At 47.1% G+C, this 14,518-nt stretch overlaps 1 protein-coding gene across 5 annotated transcripts in view; it reads right to left on the bottom strand.

Annotated features, from left to right (window-relative positions):
- Window positions 1-1,657: 1,657 nt before the first annotated feature.
- LOC144128435 (dopamine receptor 1-like) overlaps window positions 1,658-14,518 on the bottom strand; it is a 385,821-nt gene continuing 372,960 nt past the window's right edge. For all 5 annotated transcript variants that reach the window (XM_077661831.1, XM_077661830.1, XM_077661832.1 and 2 more), the window contains one exon: window positions 1,658-4,821. In XM_077661831.1, the coding sequence (XP_077517957.1) occupies window positions 3,475-4,821 (1,347 nt within the window). In that variant the 3' untranslated portion in view covers window positions 1,658-3,474. The remainder of the gene's footprint in view (window positions 4,822-14,518) is intronic.

Here is a 14,518-nt window from a genome sequence, read left to right as displayed (position 1 = left end):
CAGGCAGGATTGCTTCCTGCCTTAACGGCGGCATGGCGTACTGCGATGGTGTATGCGATCGGCGATATTCATTACAATTTCGACGGAGGCTCGTAGTGAACAGCCCTATCTGTCTCCTTCAGCAGAGAAAAGGTTCGAGGTTTTTACTACCTGCATGTCAGGGAACATTCCTGAAGATTAATATGAAGGCGCCACAAGTATAACTGGACCCTATGCTTGGAACGAACGGCAGAAGGGATAAAATAATAATAATAATAATAATAATAATAATAATAATAATAATAATAATAATAATAATAATAATAATAATAATAATAATAATAATAATAATAATAATAATAATAATAATAATAATTGGTTTTGGGGGAAGGGAAATGACGCAGTATCTGTCTCATATATCGGCGGACACCTGAACAGCGCCGTAAGGAAAGGGGTAATGGAGGGAGAGAAAGAAGAAAGGAATAAAGAGGTCTCGTAGTGGAGGGCTCCGGAATAATTTCGACCACCTCACTTAATGTAAGGGTCAGGGAAGGGCAAAGTGAAAGTTACCTTCCTCCTCCTCCTCTTCATTTGATGCCTATGAGAAACAACAAGAGCGACTCTGTGCGTAGCTGCTACTGACTGCGAGCGTTAAGGCCAGGGGCTTCAGCGAACATTAATCTGCCCTGCCCCTACCCGATGCGCTGCGAAGCTGCTCGCATTTCCTCGAGACGCAAAAGCTGGGACCCTTGAGCACCGTACTCCTGCTGGTGCCAATGCAGCTCAGGAAGTATCCACCGAATCGCTTGAGTCAAAGAGAAGACGTGACGTTTACAGCTAGATTTGCACAGAGTCAGAGCTGTTATCGATATTTAAGACAACGCCCTTCTTTAAGTAAAAAGCGGTAGATAGCAGTTTCAGTTTGTTTGAGTAACACGTCGCTTCTTGTGAAGCTGTAGCTAAAGAATGCAGAGTACAACACCCGACTGAATTTTTAGGGAACGTAGCATTCAAGTATTCAGGTACAATTTGTCACAGGCTACTAGATATACCATAGACGAATATACCTTTTGCTATTGTTTATAACTCTTAGCACGATAGTTTATCACAAGCACCGATTGCAATGGAAATTTTCATGCTCTGAACCTGAAAGAGCTTGGTATAAGCTACTTAAAAGTATACCGGGGACATATGAAATGCAAACTGAAGAGCTCGAACGCAACTAGCAGAACTAAAATGTTTTAGCTCAGGGAGATTAATTATCACGTGAAAAGTGAGGGCGTTTAGAAAGTTATAATGAATCTCGTTTCAATTGATTCTCCATTGGTGATTATTTTTTGCGTTCATGCTTTAAATACATTCGTACCTGATAGCATGTCTCAGCTCCTTACGAATTTACACAAAGCTCGTTCGTATTCTACTGCAGCTATAGATGAGCACCATAAGGCGTCCACAGCGAAGTAGAGGATGTCTGTCAGTGAGAGCAGTGACCTCCGAGTGTACGTTCACGCTTCTTCGCTGGGAGTGAATGTGCTCTAAGATGAGATGTTTGTACCCAAGAGTATTCGAGCGAATGCGCATGCGACGAAGTATTTCCTCGTGCTCCGAGTGAGCGGTCACCTTGAACATAACAAGAGAAACCGAGAGAGCAAAAAAAAAAAAACACTCACTCACGTGCGACGTTAACAAAACAGGCAATCCGTTTATTAGGTCAAAGGACACGTCACTTGTCCAGTTGAGATTACGTTCTACGAGTTGTCACTCTGTAGTGGAAAGACAGTCGCTTCTCCGCAGTATCATCACGCGACGAGTGGATCGTCCACGAGACGGAGTGCGACACGCTGCCACATGCGCACACGGTTAGGTGTCTTTCTTCTTTCCTTTCTTTCTGACAAGAAACAATGACTACACAGGTTATTATTGTATACATATGTACATAGGACGGGCCTCACACGACCCCCGTACACACGCACACACCACAATGGCGCAAGCCAACCTTGCCCGGCCTCGCTTCTATGTAGAACAGAACCAGTGAGCACCGAGTACCGACATCCCGTCCGCGGGATTTATCTTGCCTTTGATGAACCAACTATCGGCGCCATCTTCGTAGCTTCAGTCACTGCTAATTCTGACTTGTAAAGAAGCCACTTCTCTTCGGAAGAACTATGAGGACGTGGAAGACCTTCTTATTTCAGTTCCACGTTGTCACACCAGATGTCACCGCATAGCTAGTTCTGTCTCTGTCAGGACGAAAACTGCGTCATCTGGCGACAAGTTATAGCTGCGAAGACTAGCATCCGCTAACTACTGGCCCTCAAACGTCAGTTGCAGATACCTCCCTTATTTCCTATTCGAGAAAACCGGCATAAACTCGCGTGCTTTGGTCATCGTGTGTCATCAGCTTATCGAAAGCGCGAACGGAATGCCGGTCTCTGGCAAGAGGTAATGTCTATTCAGTCGAGCTGCGGGCTAGGCGAGTAAACTCTGCGCCCAGTGTTGCGTACATGGAACACGTGAGCGGCACTTGGAGACGCTCTGTGTGGCGTACAAAAAGTGGCTCGTGTCGAAGAGGAATACAGAGGATCGTTGACGGGGAACAAGGCATTTGGCGGCTTGAAACTCGTCGTTGAGTAGGCACAACACTGCGAACGCTGCGGTGGCGTTCGCAGCTGTCCTGTGTATAGATTTGTGTGTCTCCGTTTCCGTGGGATGCCGTTACGTGATTCAGGCTTGTGTGACCGATTGTCGGAGGCTCGCAAGAGAAGTGGGCCACCTGTGACCGGGAGTAATATTAAGTGTGCGCGCGCCTGTGCGCTGTGAGCCGACTAGGACAGTACAGATTTTGCCGAAGGGCAATGTTTTTGACGAAAGGTAAATCCCCGATGGGCACATGGGTTCGCCGAGCGAAAGTTCGACCGAGCGGGATATTTTTTTTTCTTTTTTTACCGCACGGCACACTTGGTCGAAAGATGCGGCACTGCTGAGCAGCAGGTACACACAGACACACACTGCCGCATGGTCACTCGGGTCTTGCGCCGATCAAATCTCTCAGCCGGAGAGTACATGGTTGTTTGCTGAACGTCACTCTGTCAAAAAGTAAGTTCGTCAAAACCAGGAGCGGCACTCTACGGTCGGCCGGCCGAAAGTAGGCGCTGATCGTCGTGATGTCTGAAAGGACCATGTCCTCGGGTAGAGTTGGTGGCGCACAGGATGAGGTAGTATATGGCGGATGCGGGATTTCTCGGTCCCTGCGCGAGGCCCGCGAAATAAATTAAGGTGCAGAAGACTCTGCTCGGCTCTTAAGTAGCGGCCAGTGCCCGCTGTCCGGCACTGCCGTGGTGTGTGGCCTACAGTTCATCCGTAGGTTCAAGCATCGGCCAGACAGCGCCAACGCCCTCGTCGATTGGCGGCCAGTCGCACAAGGCGTCCTTCGGCAGGTCCGGCGCGTTCAGGGCGGGCGGCGATACACATTCGGCCGTCTCAGGTGCGGCACTGCTATATGTCCGAGATCTCGCCAATGCTCTTGACGCTGATCTCGACCCGGGTGTCGACCTCGGCACGGAGCGAGATGCGTTCGCTGGCAGCCACGTTGTTGTGTCGACACCCGCCCGCCGCGAGGCTGTTGGTCCTCGGTGTCTCGCAGATGGTGCTCCGCTTGGTGCGGTAGGAGAGGTCGCTGGGCGCTCGGGCCCGTTCGGCGAGCGCCTTGCAGCACGCGTGGGCCGTGATGACCCGCCGGAAGGCGTCGCGAAACTCGGTATTGAAGATGCTGTAGATGATGGGGTTCAGCGCCGAGTTGAGGTAGCCCAGCCAGGTGAGGAACTTGAAGCAGTCATCGGAGATGCACGTCTTGCAAAAGGCGGCCACGATGTTGGCGCAGAAGAAGGGCACCCAGCAGCACAGGAACACGCCCACGATGATGCCGAGCGTGATGGCTGCCTTGTGGTCCATGACGTGGAGGGAAGACTGACCTCCCATGGCGCGGAACTTTGTCGGGCTCGAGTCCTTGTTGTTCACCACGCACGGCTTGGTGACGGCGCGGATGTTTTGCACGTGCCGCCGCGCGTACAGGTAGAGTCGGGCGTAGAGCGCCACCATGACGACGCACGGCATGTAGAAGCTGATGAGCGACGAAGTGACTGCGTACTCGGGCGTCAGGTCCAACGCGCACATGGTGAGTCCGTTCACGACGAGCAGCGAGTCCGGGTAGGGCCGGTGCCAGCCCAGGGAGATGGGCAGGAACGACAGGAGCGCCGAGAGCATCCAGATGCCGCATATGGTCCCCAACACGGCGCGCTTGGTCATCCAGCGACCGTAGCCGAGTGGGTCCTTGATGTGCAGGAACCGGTCCATGCTGATGGCGCACAGGTTTAGGATCGAGGCTGTGCTGCACATGACGTCGAAGGCGATCCAGATGTCGCAGAACTGCGGCCCGAATGCCCAGTAGCCCATGAGGTCGTTGATGACGGCGAAGGTCATCACCAGTGACGAGACCAGAAGGTCCGCCACGGCAAGGGACACGAGAAACAGATTGCCGAGCTTCCGCAGCCGGCGGTCGGTGTAGATGGCAAGGCAGACGAGGATGTTGCCCGTGATGGCGGTCAGGATGATGAGAGACAGGAATGTGCCGATGATGTAGCGGCAGGACAGGTCCCAGCTGTCCAGATGGCGGCCAGCCGAAGGCACGGCGCCCTCCTGGAGCGCGACGGTCGTGTTGTTGGCCGCCGCCTCGAGCGTGGGCAGCACGCTCGCGATGGAGCCCAGGGTGCTTGCGGACGAAGGCTGCATGGCCGCGGAGGAGCTCGCATTGGGCAACCCGCTCGGAAACCGCTCTCCGGACACCTGCGCACACGGAAGGACGGAGGCGCTCAGCGGGACAGTTACCGATATGCGCGATAGTTACAATTGGTTTGACATCAGCTCGATACTGCATGCTGGTTGGTACAGCTGCAGTATCGCAGTAGAACACGTTCGGGGCAAGTTGGTGTATAGCTTGAACAGATGAAGTGCACAAAACCACAGCACACAGACAAAGAATAACACGACAGCGCCTGTATCGTGTTATTCTTTGTCTGTGTGCTATCTTCTGTACGCTTCAGCTGCTCAAGCTTGGTATAGCGGGTTTGCTCCTTTGCGCACTCAAGTCCAGCTTTCTGGGACATTACTTTTAATTGAGCGGCAGTAATTATAAGACAGCGTTGATTGTTGATTGCGAATATATTGATTGTTATGGTGCATTCTTACGACTTGATAAAAAACTGCGTTCATAAATAACTGAAAAAATTCGCTTGTGCAAAATTTCTCGGTAAGTAGTAAACAATCATGAAATCGATCTATGGTGCTGCATAGTATGGTCGCAGGCTGTTATATTAAAGTATAATTATAGTTCCATGGCGCCCGATGCGGACGCATGTGCGCGCTGCTCCCAGCCCATTCGTGGTAGGCAGCAGTTTTTGCCGTGCGCGTCTTGCAGTCAGCGTTTTCACTGCAAATGCATCAACATAAAGGCCGAGGAATACAACATCCTCATGGAATCCGGTGCCAGCAAGTACAAATGTGTTCATTGCGTGAAGCGGCGTGATCCTTCGGCGGCAGAGCTTATCGGCGGAGCCGGCGACACGGAAACGCCCCCCGAAGTGCAGCGCTCTTCCCTGGATTTTCAAGACTCAGATTCCATCAGTGCTTCCCCGAGTGTTGTTTTAATGCTACAAGAAATGGCTAGTCGAATGGATGCGTTAACTGATGAGGTGCGACAGCCTGAGTGCGTCTGTTCGTACCGTCAGCCAGAGTGAGTGCTCGCATTTTGACTGCTCGGAATCTCCCAGCTACGCTTCAGCCGTGGCGGGAAATCCGCCTGCTGGAATGTCGGCCCCTCCATCGAAGCCTCCTGCTCAGGACCAGAGTACTCATCTGCAACGCCCGTCGAAAGCGGTGAGCCAACCACCACGGCCTCGAGCAACGTTTGACACAGCTAAGTAGTCCATGCTTAAAGTAGCGCCCAGACTACCGGCGAAGAAAAGCTTATTTGTTTCTCGTCTGGACCCGACAACAACGGCGTCGGACATACAGGCACTTTTGGCGGACACAGTAGGTGACAAGGTTGTTACTTGCACAAAACTGAAAACTAAGTACGATACATATTGCTCCTTTCACGTTTCTATGGATGAGCATTTATTTGAACTTGTGAGCAAACCGGAAGTGTGGCCTGATGGTTGCGTATTTCGCCCTTTTTATGGAAAGCTGTGGTCTTCACGGCGCTTTGATGACCCTAATGGTGCTCTAACTACATCCGAAAATGGCTCAGGAAATTAAGCTGTATTATCAAAACACGAGAGGGCTGCGAACTAAAAGGGAAGCTCTCTTCGCGAATGCATACGAATGTGAGTATGACATTATGTGCCTGACGGAAACGTGGCTAAACTCATCATGTTCAAGTGCCTGTTATTTCTCAGATGAATACACTGTTTTCAGGGCCGATAGGGTGTACTCTGACAAGATTAAATACGGGGGCGGAGTTCTGATAGCCTGCCGTTCTGTGCTAAATGCTTTTAGGAGACCAGACCTAGAGACATACGAAGAATGTGTGTGGTTGGAAATTCCAACGTGTGACAAATCGCACTATCTAGTCGGCTGTTACTACTTTCCACCAAATTCTGCTCCTAACGTTTTTACCGATCATTTTTTGGATATTGGGGAAAAAATTGATTTTTTGAAGTACAAGGTTCACATCTACGGGGACTTTAATCTTCCTAAGGTCGATTGGTCCACTGGTTTGGTCACTAGTGACTGCACAGCAACTCGAGAAAAAGCCGAATGTTTAATTGATTTTAGTAATTTACATGGTTTATATCAATTTAATACAATGAAGAACTGTGCTGGAAACATTTTAGACCTAATTTTATCTAATGTGCCTCTTTTTGGCGTGCAAGCGGTGCGCGATCCTCTTGTTCTAGTAGACAAATATTGCCCGTTTACCTTGTCGTTCTTCTTGTCGTTTCGTGCAGTGCGTGAGATGGTGCCAGAAAAATTTAGATACGCGTATGGCAATTACCTTAGGCTGTACAATGATCTTATGCCCTACGACTGGTCAGAATTGCTTGAGACTGAGGATGTAAACACAGGCGTTGAGCTACTTACATCAACTGTACAAGGTATAATGAAAAAATGTATACCTCACCGTAAATCGAAGAAGTGTAGATTTCCATGCTGGTTTTCGCACGATTTGAGACATTACTTGAAGAAAAAACAGAAGTATCACAAACTCTACGTGAAATCAGAAAGTGAATATTGGTACCAAAGATATTCATTGTGCAGAAAAATTGTGAAAAAACTGATTGCACGTAATGAAGCCGACTACCACAGACTTCTCGAACAGAACTTTAAAAAGGAACCAAGCAGTTTTTGGGATTTTGTGCGCAAGCAAAGAAATGATAAGGTTAGTGCTGCTGTGATAAAGACGCGCGATGGCATCTGTTTTAAACATCAAGATGTGTGCCAAGCTTTTGCTGATCACTTCAGCTCTTGTTTTGTGCGCCATGATAACACAACTGCTGTTATCACTCTTGAAGACAGCGCTGACTGTTTAGCTTATGATATTGTCACCGAGCATGAGGTCCTTTCGGCGATTCAGAAACTTAAGCCAAAACTTTCAACAGGAATTGATGAAATTCCCAGCTTCATAATCAAAGGATGCGCTGACATTCTCGGCCCTGTTTTGGCGCATTTGTTCAACTTATCGTTGCGAACTGGTGTTTTCCCTCGTCATTGGAAGTTGTCAGTAGTTGTTCCTGTATTCAAGTCTGGCGATGCTTGTGATGTAAACAACTTTCGTCCTGTGTCACTAATTTGTTCTTTTGCGAAAGTTTTTGAAATGATTATGTGCGAACGCATGGGCTCATACTTCAAACAGAAGATCTCGATTCTGCAGCACGGTTTTTTGAAAGGTCGCTCTGTGGAAACGAATTTATGCAGCTTTCTTGATTATACTGGGCCACATGTATTTAATCGTGGTCAGGTAGATGCAGTCTACTTTGACATGACTAAAGCTTTCGATATGGTTTCCCATGAGGTACTTCTGATGAAGATGGAAAGATACGGACTTTGCCCCATATACTGCAGGTGGCTCAAAAGCTACCTTGGCAGCCGCCGTAACATGGTACGATTTTCCGGCTGTGTGTCCAACGAATTTCTGTCATCTTCGGGAGTGCCTCAGGGCTCCAACTTAGGACCGCTGTTGTTTTTAGTGTTTATTAATGATTTGCCGTTACATGTCAAGAACTCGAGAATTTTGCTCTTGGCAGATGATTTCAAATTATTCCGTGATATTGGAGATATTGAGGACTGCCGCCAATTGCAAGCTAACATTAACAACGTTGAGAATTGGTGTTTGATGAATCGCTTAAAACTGAATATTAAGAAGACTTCCGTCCTGTCTCTAACTAGGAAACGCGACACAGTTACGTTTGATTACACACTTTTGGCGGGTGAGATTTCTCGCTTGGCCCATGTACGAGACCTTGGTGTTGTTGTTGATTCAAAGCTTGATTTTAGACTGTATGTAAATTCAATTGTGTTACGCGCATTGAGGCATATTGGTCTTATCTCTAGATTAACAAAAAAATTTCGACGGCACGAATGTCTACGCACTCTATACTGTGCCCTTGTGAGACCGCGTCTTGAGTTCGCGTCAGTAGCCTGGAATAGCGTATCTGTCGCCTATTGCACGAAAATTGAAAATGTCCAGCGTAAGTTCATACGCATCTATTATGATAGATATATTGGTCGCCGTCGTTTCTACGACTATGATTCTCTCTTGGCAGACCTCAATATGTCTACCCTTGGCGACAGGCGACGCATACGTGACATGCAGTTTCTGCAAAACGTCGTGCGCGGTTACATTAACTGTGGTACCTTACTCATGTCGCTGAATTTTCGTGTGCCGCATGCAAAAGCTGCAAAATGTTTCGACACATTTTATCCCGATTTGCACGCCATCTGTCCAATGACTCGTTTACAAATCTTATATAACAAGACGTTTAATGACATGGACATATTTGCCTAATTGTTGTTTTCGTGCCTGCTTTTAAATCTTTTGAAGTGGTGTTTTTGATGTATCTGACCTAGTGTGCGCTCGTTTAGGCCACTTGGCTGTTGAGGCACACTCAAATAAACATATCTATCTATCTATCTATCTATATTCATTTTAGTATGTAAAGGCTACAATGCAGTGCACACATACTCAGAATCACCCAACAAACGAATAGTCATCCCAAAATCATTCCACTGCCCACTGACGTAGCCGTAAATTCGTTGCAATCTTAGCCTGTTTAATCGGGTGAGGTGGCTTATGCAGTGAGAGACCTTACATCATGCAAGTGGACCCAGTCCTTGCAAAGAGAAATATGTTGAGAAATGTGCCTTGTGTAATACTTAGAGGATTTGAGATTGCTGGCGGGAACGAAAACTGCCAGAAATTGTACTCTTTGTATTGTACGCTATACAAAAAGCATTACGGGACAAATGATCCTTTTCAATGCTTCAGCCAAACAGGCGGTGCAAAAAAAGTAGAAAAATGAACTAAAAAAAAAAACGGGCTTGATAAACATACTTTCTTCTTTCCGTCTAGCGGATGTTTATGGCATCCGTTATTGTTTATTCTGTCACTGTCATTATCTGAGGTGACGTCACAAAAATACACAGATTGAAGATTTAAAGATTACACTATTTAAAGATTTATCTTACGCCATGGCTCATTCTACGCTTCGACTCTTCAACTCGCAAAGAGTAAAGACCAAAAAAAAAATAAAAATAAAAAACAATTAAGGAAAGGAGAAGAGAAAACATCAGAAAAAGAAAGGTAAGACAAATGAGGGGCTTGGAGAAAAGAAGTCTCGTTGAAAAATGTGTTATAAGTACGGCGAACTGGCGCAAACCGCAAGGGAACAAACAAACGATCCCTTGCAACCTCCGCGGCCGGGGGGCAACGGACTGCCTGTCAAGTTCCATTATGGCCCCGAAAGACCGCAGATTTCCGCCTCATCCCGCGCATTTGTCACTCTCTCTCGAGAGAGAAGGAGCACTTGCCGCCTGCTCAGTGCTGCTCAGCGGTTACCCGGCGGTATACGGAGGATTTGGAGCATTACGCGAGCGCGGGAGTAAGTCCGGGCCGGTTCAGCGGCGGCCGGCAGCGCTGGCCGTCAAACTCTCGAAAACTGTGAGCTTCTTTTCGCTTCAGAATCATTTAATACTATATCAATCTTGCAAGAACGGTTGATAAGGCGCACTTTATGTCCATGCCCGCGGGTGCGCTCGCGGCCACGATGAGGGACCTTCCAACGCTCGCAACTTCTTCATGGTAACGACGACTAAGATTATAGATATATATATATAAATGTTAATCATGATATAGACATGTACACATGTTTTAAATATAGATATACACCATGTACGCAATTATATACGGGCACGACTGATCGCGATCCTCCGTGTGAACTGCAGCCGTTTCCTTCCTTTGTGCATGCCCTTCCGGCCTAACGGGAGAGTTCACTTTATTTTATTTTCTCTCCTCACAAACTGCCCGGGTAATCTTTCCACAGCAAGGGCGTCGTGCTGAAGTGCTGTGAGTGAGAGAATCAAAGGAAAGGAAAAGGGGTGGGAAATTATGAGACGGAGCAGCTTGCTTGCCGAGATGGCAGCATTTTCACGAAATGTGACGGCGGACGGCCCTCTAGCGGCGCTCTTGTTCATGATCGACGGGTTTTTAGAGAACACAATCACACATTTAGGGCAGAAAAAAATGTACACGATCACGAGTACTGTGCAAATACAAAAAAAAAAACGCCTACAAGCGCAGCTTAAAAGCACAAAGAAGCACTGTCAAGCTCTGCCGGTCACAATGTGAAGCGTTCGTTTTAATTTCTTTAAACTTCCTCTTTGATCCGGAGTATATAGGCGCCCTGGTTTTCAGGCCGCTTATAAAGTGGACCGCGAACGCTCGTTGAATAAAGGGGCCTGCCCCATGTGGGAGATATTGCGAGCCGCTTGAGGAGGAAATAACTTCTTTTTCAGAGGCAAACGTGACGAAAAAAGAAAAACGTTATAAATAGGCTCGCTTTTCAAGGACAAAAATGCGAAAACTGTTAACAGTGAGAGAGAAAAAAAGCACTCGCATAAATGAGGAAGGTGAAGCATCGTTTGACGTTGAAAGGAAGATTAGAATTAAAAGCAAGCAAAAGAAAGAAAGCGCTCTGGTCAGAAGGTTAGACTTTGAGGAGAAGATGCAGCGATGAGTTTCTGTTTGGCTTTGTTTCCTTCTAACCTCATTAAACTTCTTCCGGGTGTGACTCAGGAAGCAGTAAAACCACCCACCCACATACCCATGCTCGCCACCTGTGTTAAATTATGCATTGAATAATAATAATAATAATAATAATAATAATAATAATAATAATAATAATAATAATAATAATAATAATAATAATAATAATAATAATAATAATAATTGGTTCTGGGGGGAAAGGAAATGGCGCAGTATCTGTCTCATATATCGTTGGACACCTGAACCGCGCCGTGAGGAAAGGGTAAAGAAGGGAGTGAAAGAAGAGCCGTAGCCGTGTTTGGGCTTTCCTGAACCTAAATTGATCCCATTTTTTTTTGTTTTTCCCGCGCTAGATTGACGACTCGGGCATAATTCGACGAAGCACGAGTTTTCTATTTGATGTTAATTAAAGGCACAATAAAATACAACAAAATTAAATTCACCCCGGAAAGAACATCTACGGTTCGTTTTCTCTTTAATGGTGCCTTACCGGTGCTTCTAGCAGGATTGGTGACGGGTGTTTTAAGCACCGTGTAAGAGCTACCATGCTTTATACCGTCGATAGCCTCGTCTTGATGGTCTTATTCTCGCTACCAAATTATGAATGCATCACGCTGTATAAAAGTATTCCTTAACCACAAAAGCGACTAAGTTTGCAATAACCTTGGATACAACCAAGTGTTACCTCAGCGCGGGAATGGATGGTTTCAGCGGATGAATAGGCTATTTATACGGCTTTGTGGTCTTTACAAAGACGTTAACTGCATTAATCTAGAAGTGCACTTTTAGCTCACTCTAGCGCTAATACATGGAAGAAAGGTAAAGTTTCGTAATGGTGAGCTCTCTGTGCTAGAAGAGTTGTAGAGGCTTTCTTCAAGAGTGAAATTGTGTTTTATGGTGCGAGATGCGCTGCACAGCACCGGACTACACTCACTGCATTCCGCTCAGTGCTCTGCAATCAGTGTACCCGCCGCACTCAATGCACCAAACCAAGCAACAATCGCGGATAGGAGCGAACTGTGCCGGAAAGTGTGCGGGCGTTAACTTTCCGATACCATGCTGTTTAGAGAAGCGGCGGAAATTTAAATCTCGTCGCGTGGCCGCACACTTCTTTGTCGTTTTGCGTCAGGCGCCGAAAGTTTGCAGACTCGTTCCAAGCTTAATTAAAAACAGGGCGGCCAATTTAGGGTGTTTAAATGAGCGGGTCACAAACCTGGTGGTGCGACGCACCGACCTCGACTCCAAAAGCAACTATATTAGGTCACTGCTGCTGTGAGAGATTTGAATACGCAGAAGTGTTGCAATGTTCGTGTTCCCGAACGCCGGTGTGTTCCGAGCATGCTCTATACCGTCCCTCAAGATGATTCAGGCAAATATCAAGGGAAACAATGTGCACTTAGGAGTCAAAGCACAGGAAGGGCTCAGTACAGGAATTCTATCCTTTTTGATAAAAAGCCTGCAGTTCTTTCCTCCCCCCTCGCCCCACCTTCAGCTGAGATAATCGACAGTTATGCTAACGAGGACACTGCCGATGTATCTTGCTTAGATTGCAGCCTCATCTTATTCTACAGCACTGTACTAAGGCAACGCTACACTGATTAGCTTCAGGCTCAGCCAACCTCTCCGTGGACGCCGCATTAACGATTATATTTTAGCTCTTCTAAATGTTCAATCTGCCGAGTGTATTATATCACCCACTGACTTTCACGTTATGCACCTTCAAAACCATTTCACTATTTGAAGGTCCAAATATGTTATATTTCGTTGCTCACCTCACTACAATTTGAAGCTCCGGCTGGAACAATTCAGCTCTTAGCCCAAGATCTACGCAACATTTTTACGGCTGCTCCTTGTTTAGAAAATCCGAAAAGAGCTCGGCAAATACAAGATGGCCGCCTCATAGACGCCGTAATTGGTGCTGAACAGACGTTTATTTTTATTTCTCGAGCATCATTAGCCCGAAAAAGGAGTCTCTGTGTAACGATAGGTGCGTATGCCAGACAAGCTAACGACTTATACGTGAGGACCCTAGAGGAAGAAACTAGCTCTAATCGATCGTGGTAACCATGGAGATCATAAGACGACGGAGAACGGCTCACATGCTAAGGAGTGTGAAGAGCCCGGCTGTAAACGTCGATGTTAGAATATTTAATCTCGCGACTCCCCGTCTGCAGGATCGCAAGAAACTAACAGGTTACTCGCCGCAGCGGCGGCTGAGTGGTTATGGCGCTCGGCTGCTGGCCCGAAAGACGCGGGTTCGATCCCGGCCGCGGCGGTCGAATTTCGATGGAGGCGAAATTCTAGAGACCCGTGTACTGTGCGACGTCAGTGCACGTTAAAGAACCCCAGGTGGTCGAAATTTCCGGAGCCCTTCACTACGGCGTCCCTCATAGCCTGAGTCGCTTTGGGACGTTAAACACCCATAAACCAACCCCATAAAAGAAACGAAACAAGTTTCTCAGATTTCAGAAATTTTTTTTTCTCGCCACGGGAAAAATAAGCAAAAAATGACCAAAATGTTTCCTCTCATAAAAAAAAGGAAAAAAAAAGCGGGAGGCTAAGCCAGACGTTTTGAAGTGGCTCTTCTATTTAATAACACCGGTGGTTCGCAATTCCTCTCAGAAACAATTTCTCGCCGGTCCATCTATCGTTGCACCTCTTCGCTGCAAAGAAGAAAACACAGACAAAATATTCGAGTGGCGCCGCCATCATCGGATGCGAGACAACGTAATAAACTATGTTTGATACTTCGGTGTTTGCACGTAACGCGCTGGCAAGGGAAAGTCGCAGGGCTCCAGAAAATACAAAAAAGAAAAACAAAAACACAAAAGGTAAAAGATAGTACAGGTACACATACGGCCGTATAGCGTGAGTGAGAGATGATGAAAACTAGGCCTAGCGAGGCACCAATGAAGCCAGCCCCTCGCACGGCTTTGTTTTGTACTGACACGTGTATCACTGGTTGCTTTTGTTTTGTTTTTCTCTCGTTTTTTACTGCTTGCTGCCTTTTGCCGTTTTCACTCGCCGGCATTTCAGGAAGAAGCCGAATACGAAATGTGTCAGTGGGACGAACGTCAGAGTGGCACACCTTTGTGAAGAGAGAAAGATTGCCCTGCACATGAGTTTCCCCTACCTCTGCTCCGGGGGTTTGCACGCCGACTCAATATCGGAGAAGAACGCCCAGACAATAATTTCAGAGTGCCACCGCCCTAATGTTTTTTT

This window comes from Amblyomma americanum, chromosome 4 (assembly GCF_052857255.1).
Source record: "Amblyomma americanum isolate KBUSLIRL-KWMA chromosome 4, ASM5285725v1, whole genome shotgun sequence".
Classification (NCBI taxonomy): domain Eukaryota; kingdom Metazoa; phylum Arthropoda; class Arachnida; order Ixodida; family Ixodidae; genus Amblyomma; species Amblyomma americanum.
This window is presented reverse-complemented; position numbering and strand designations above follow the sequence as displayed.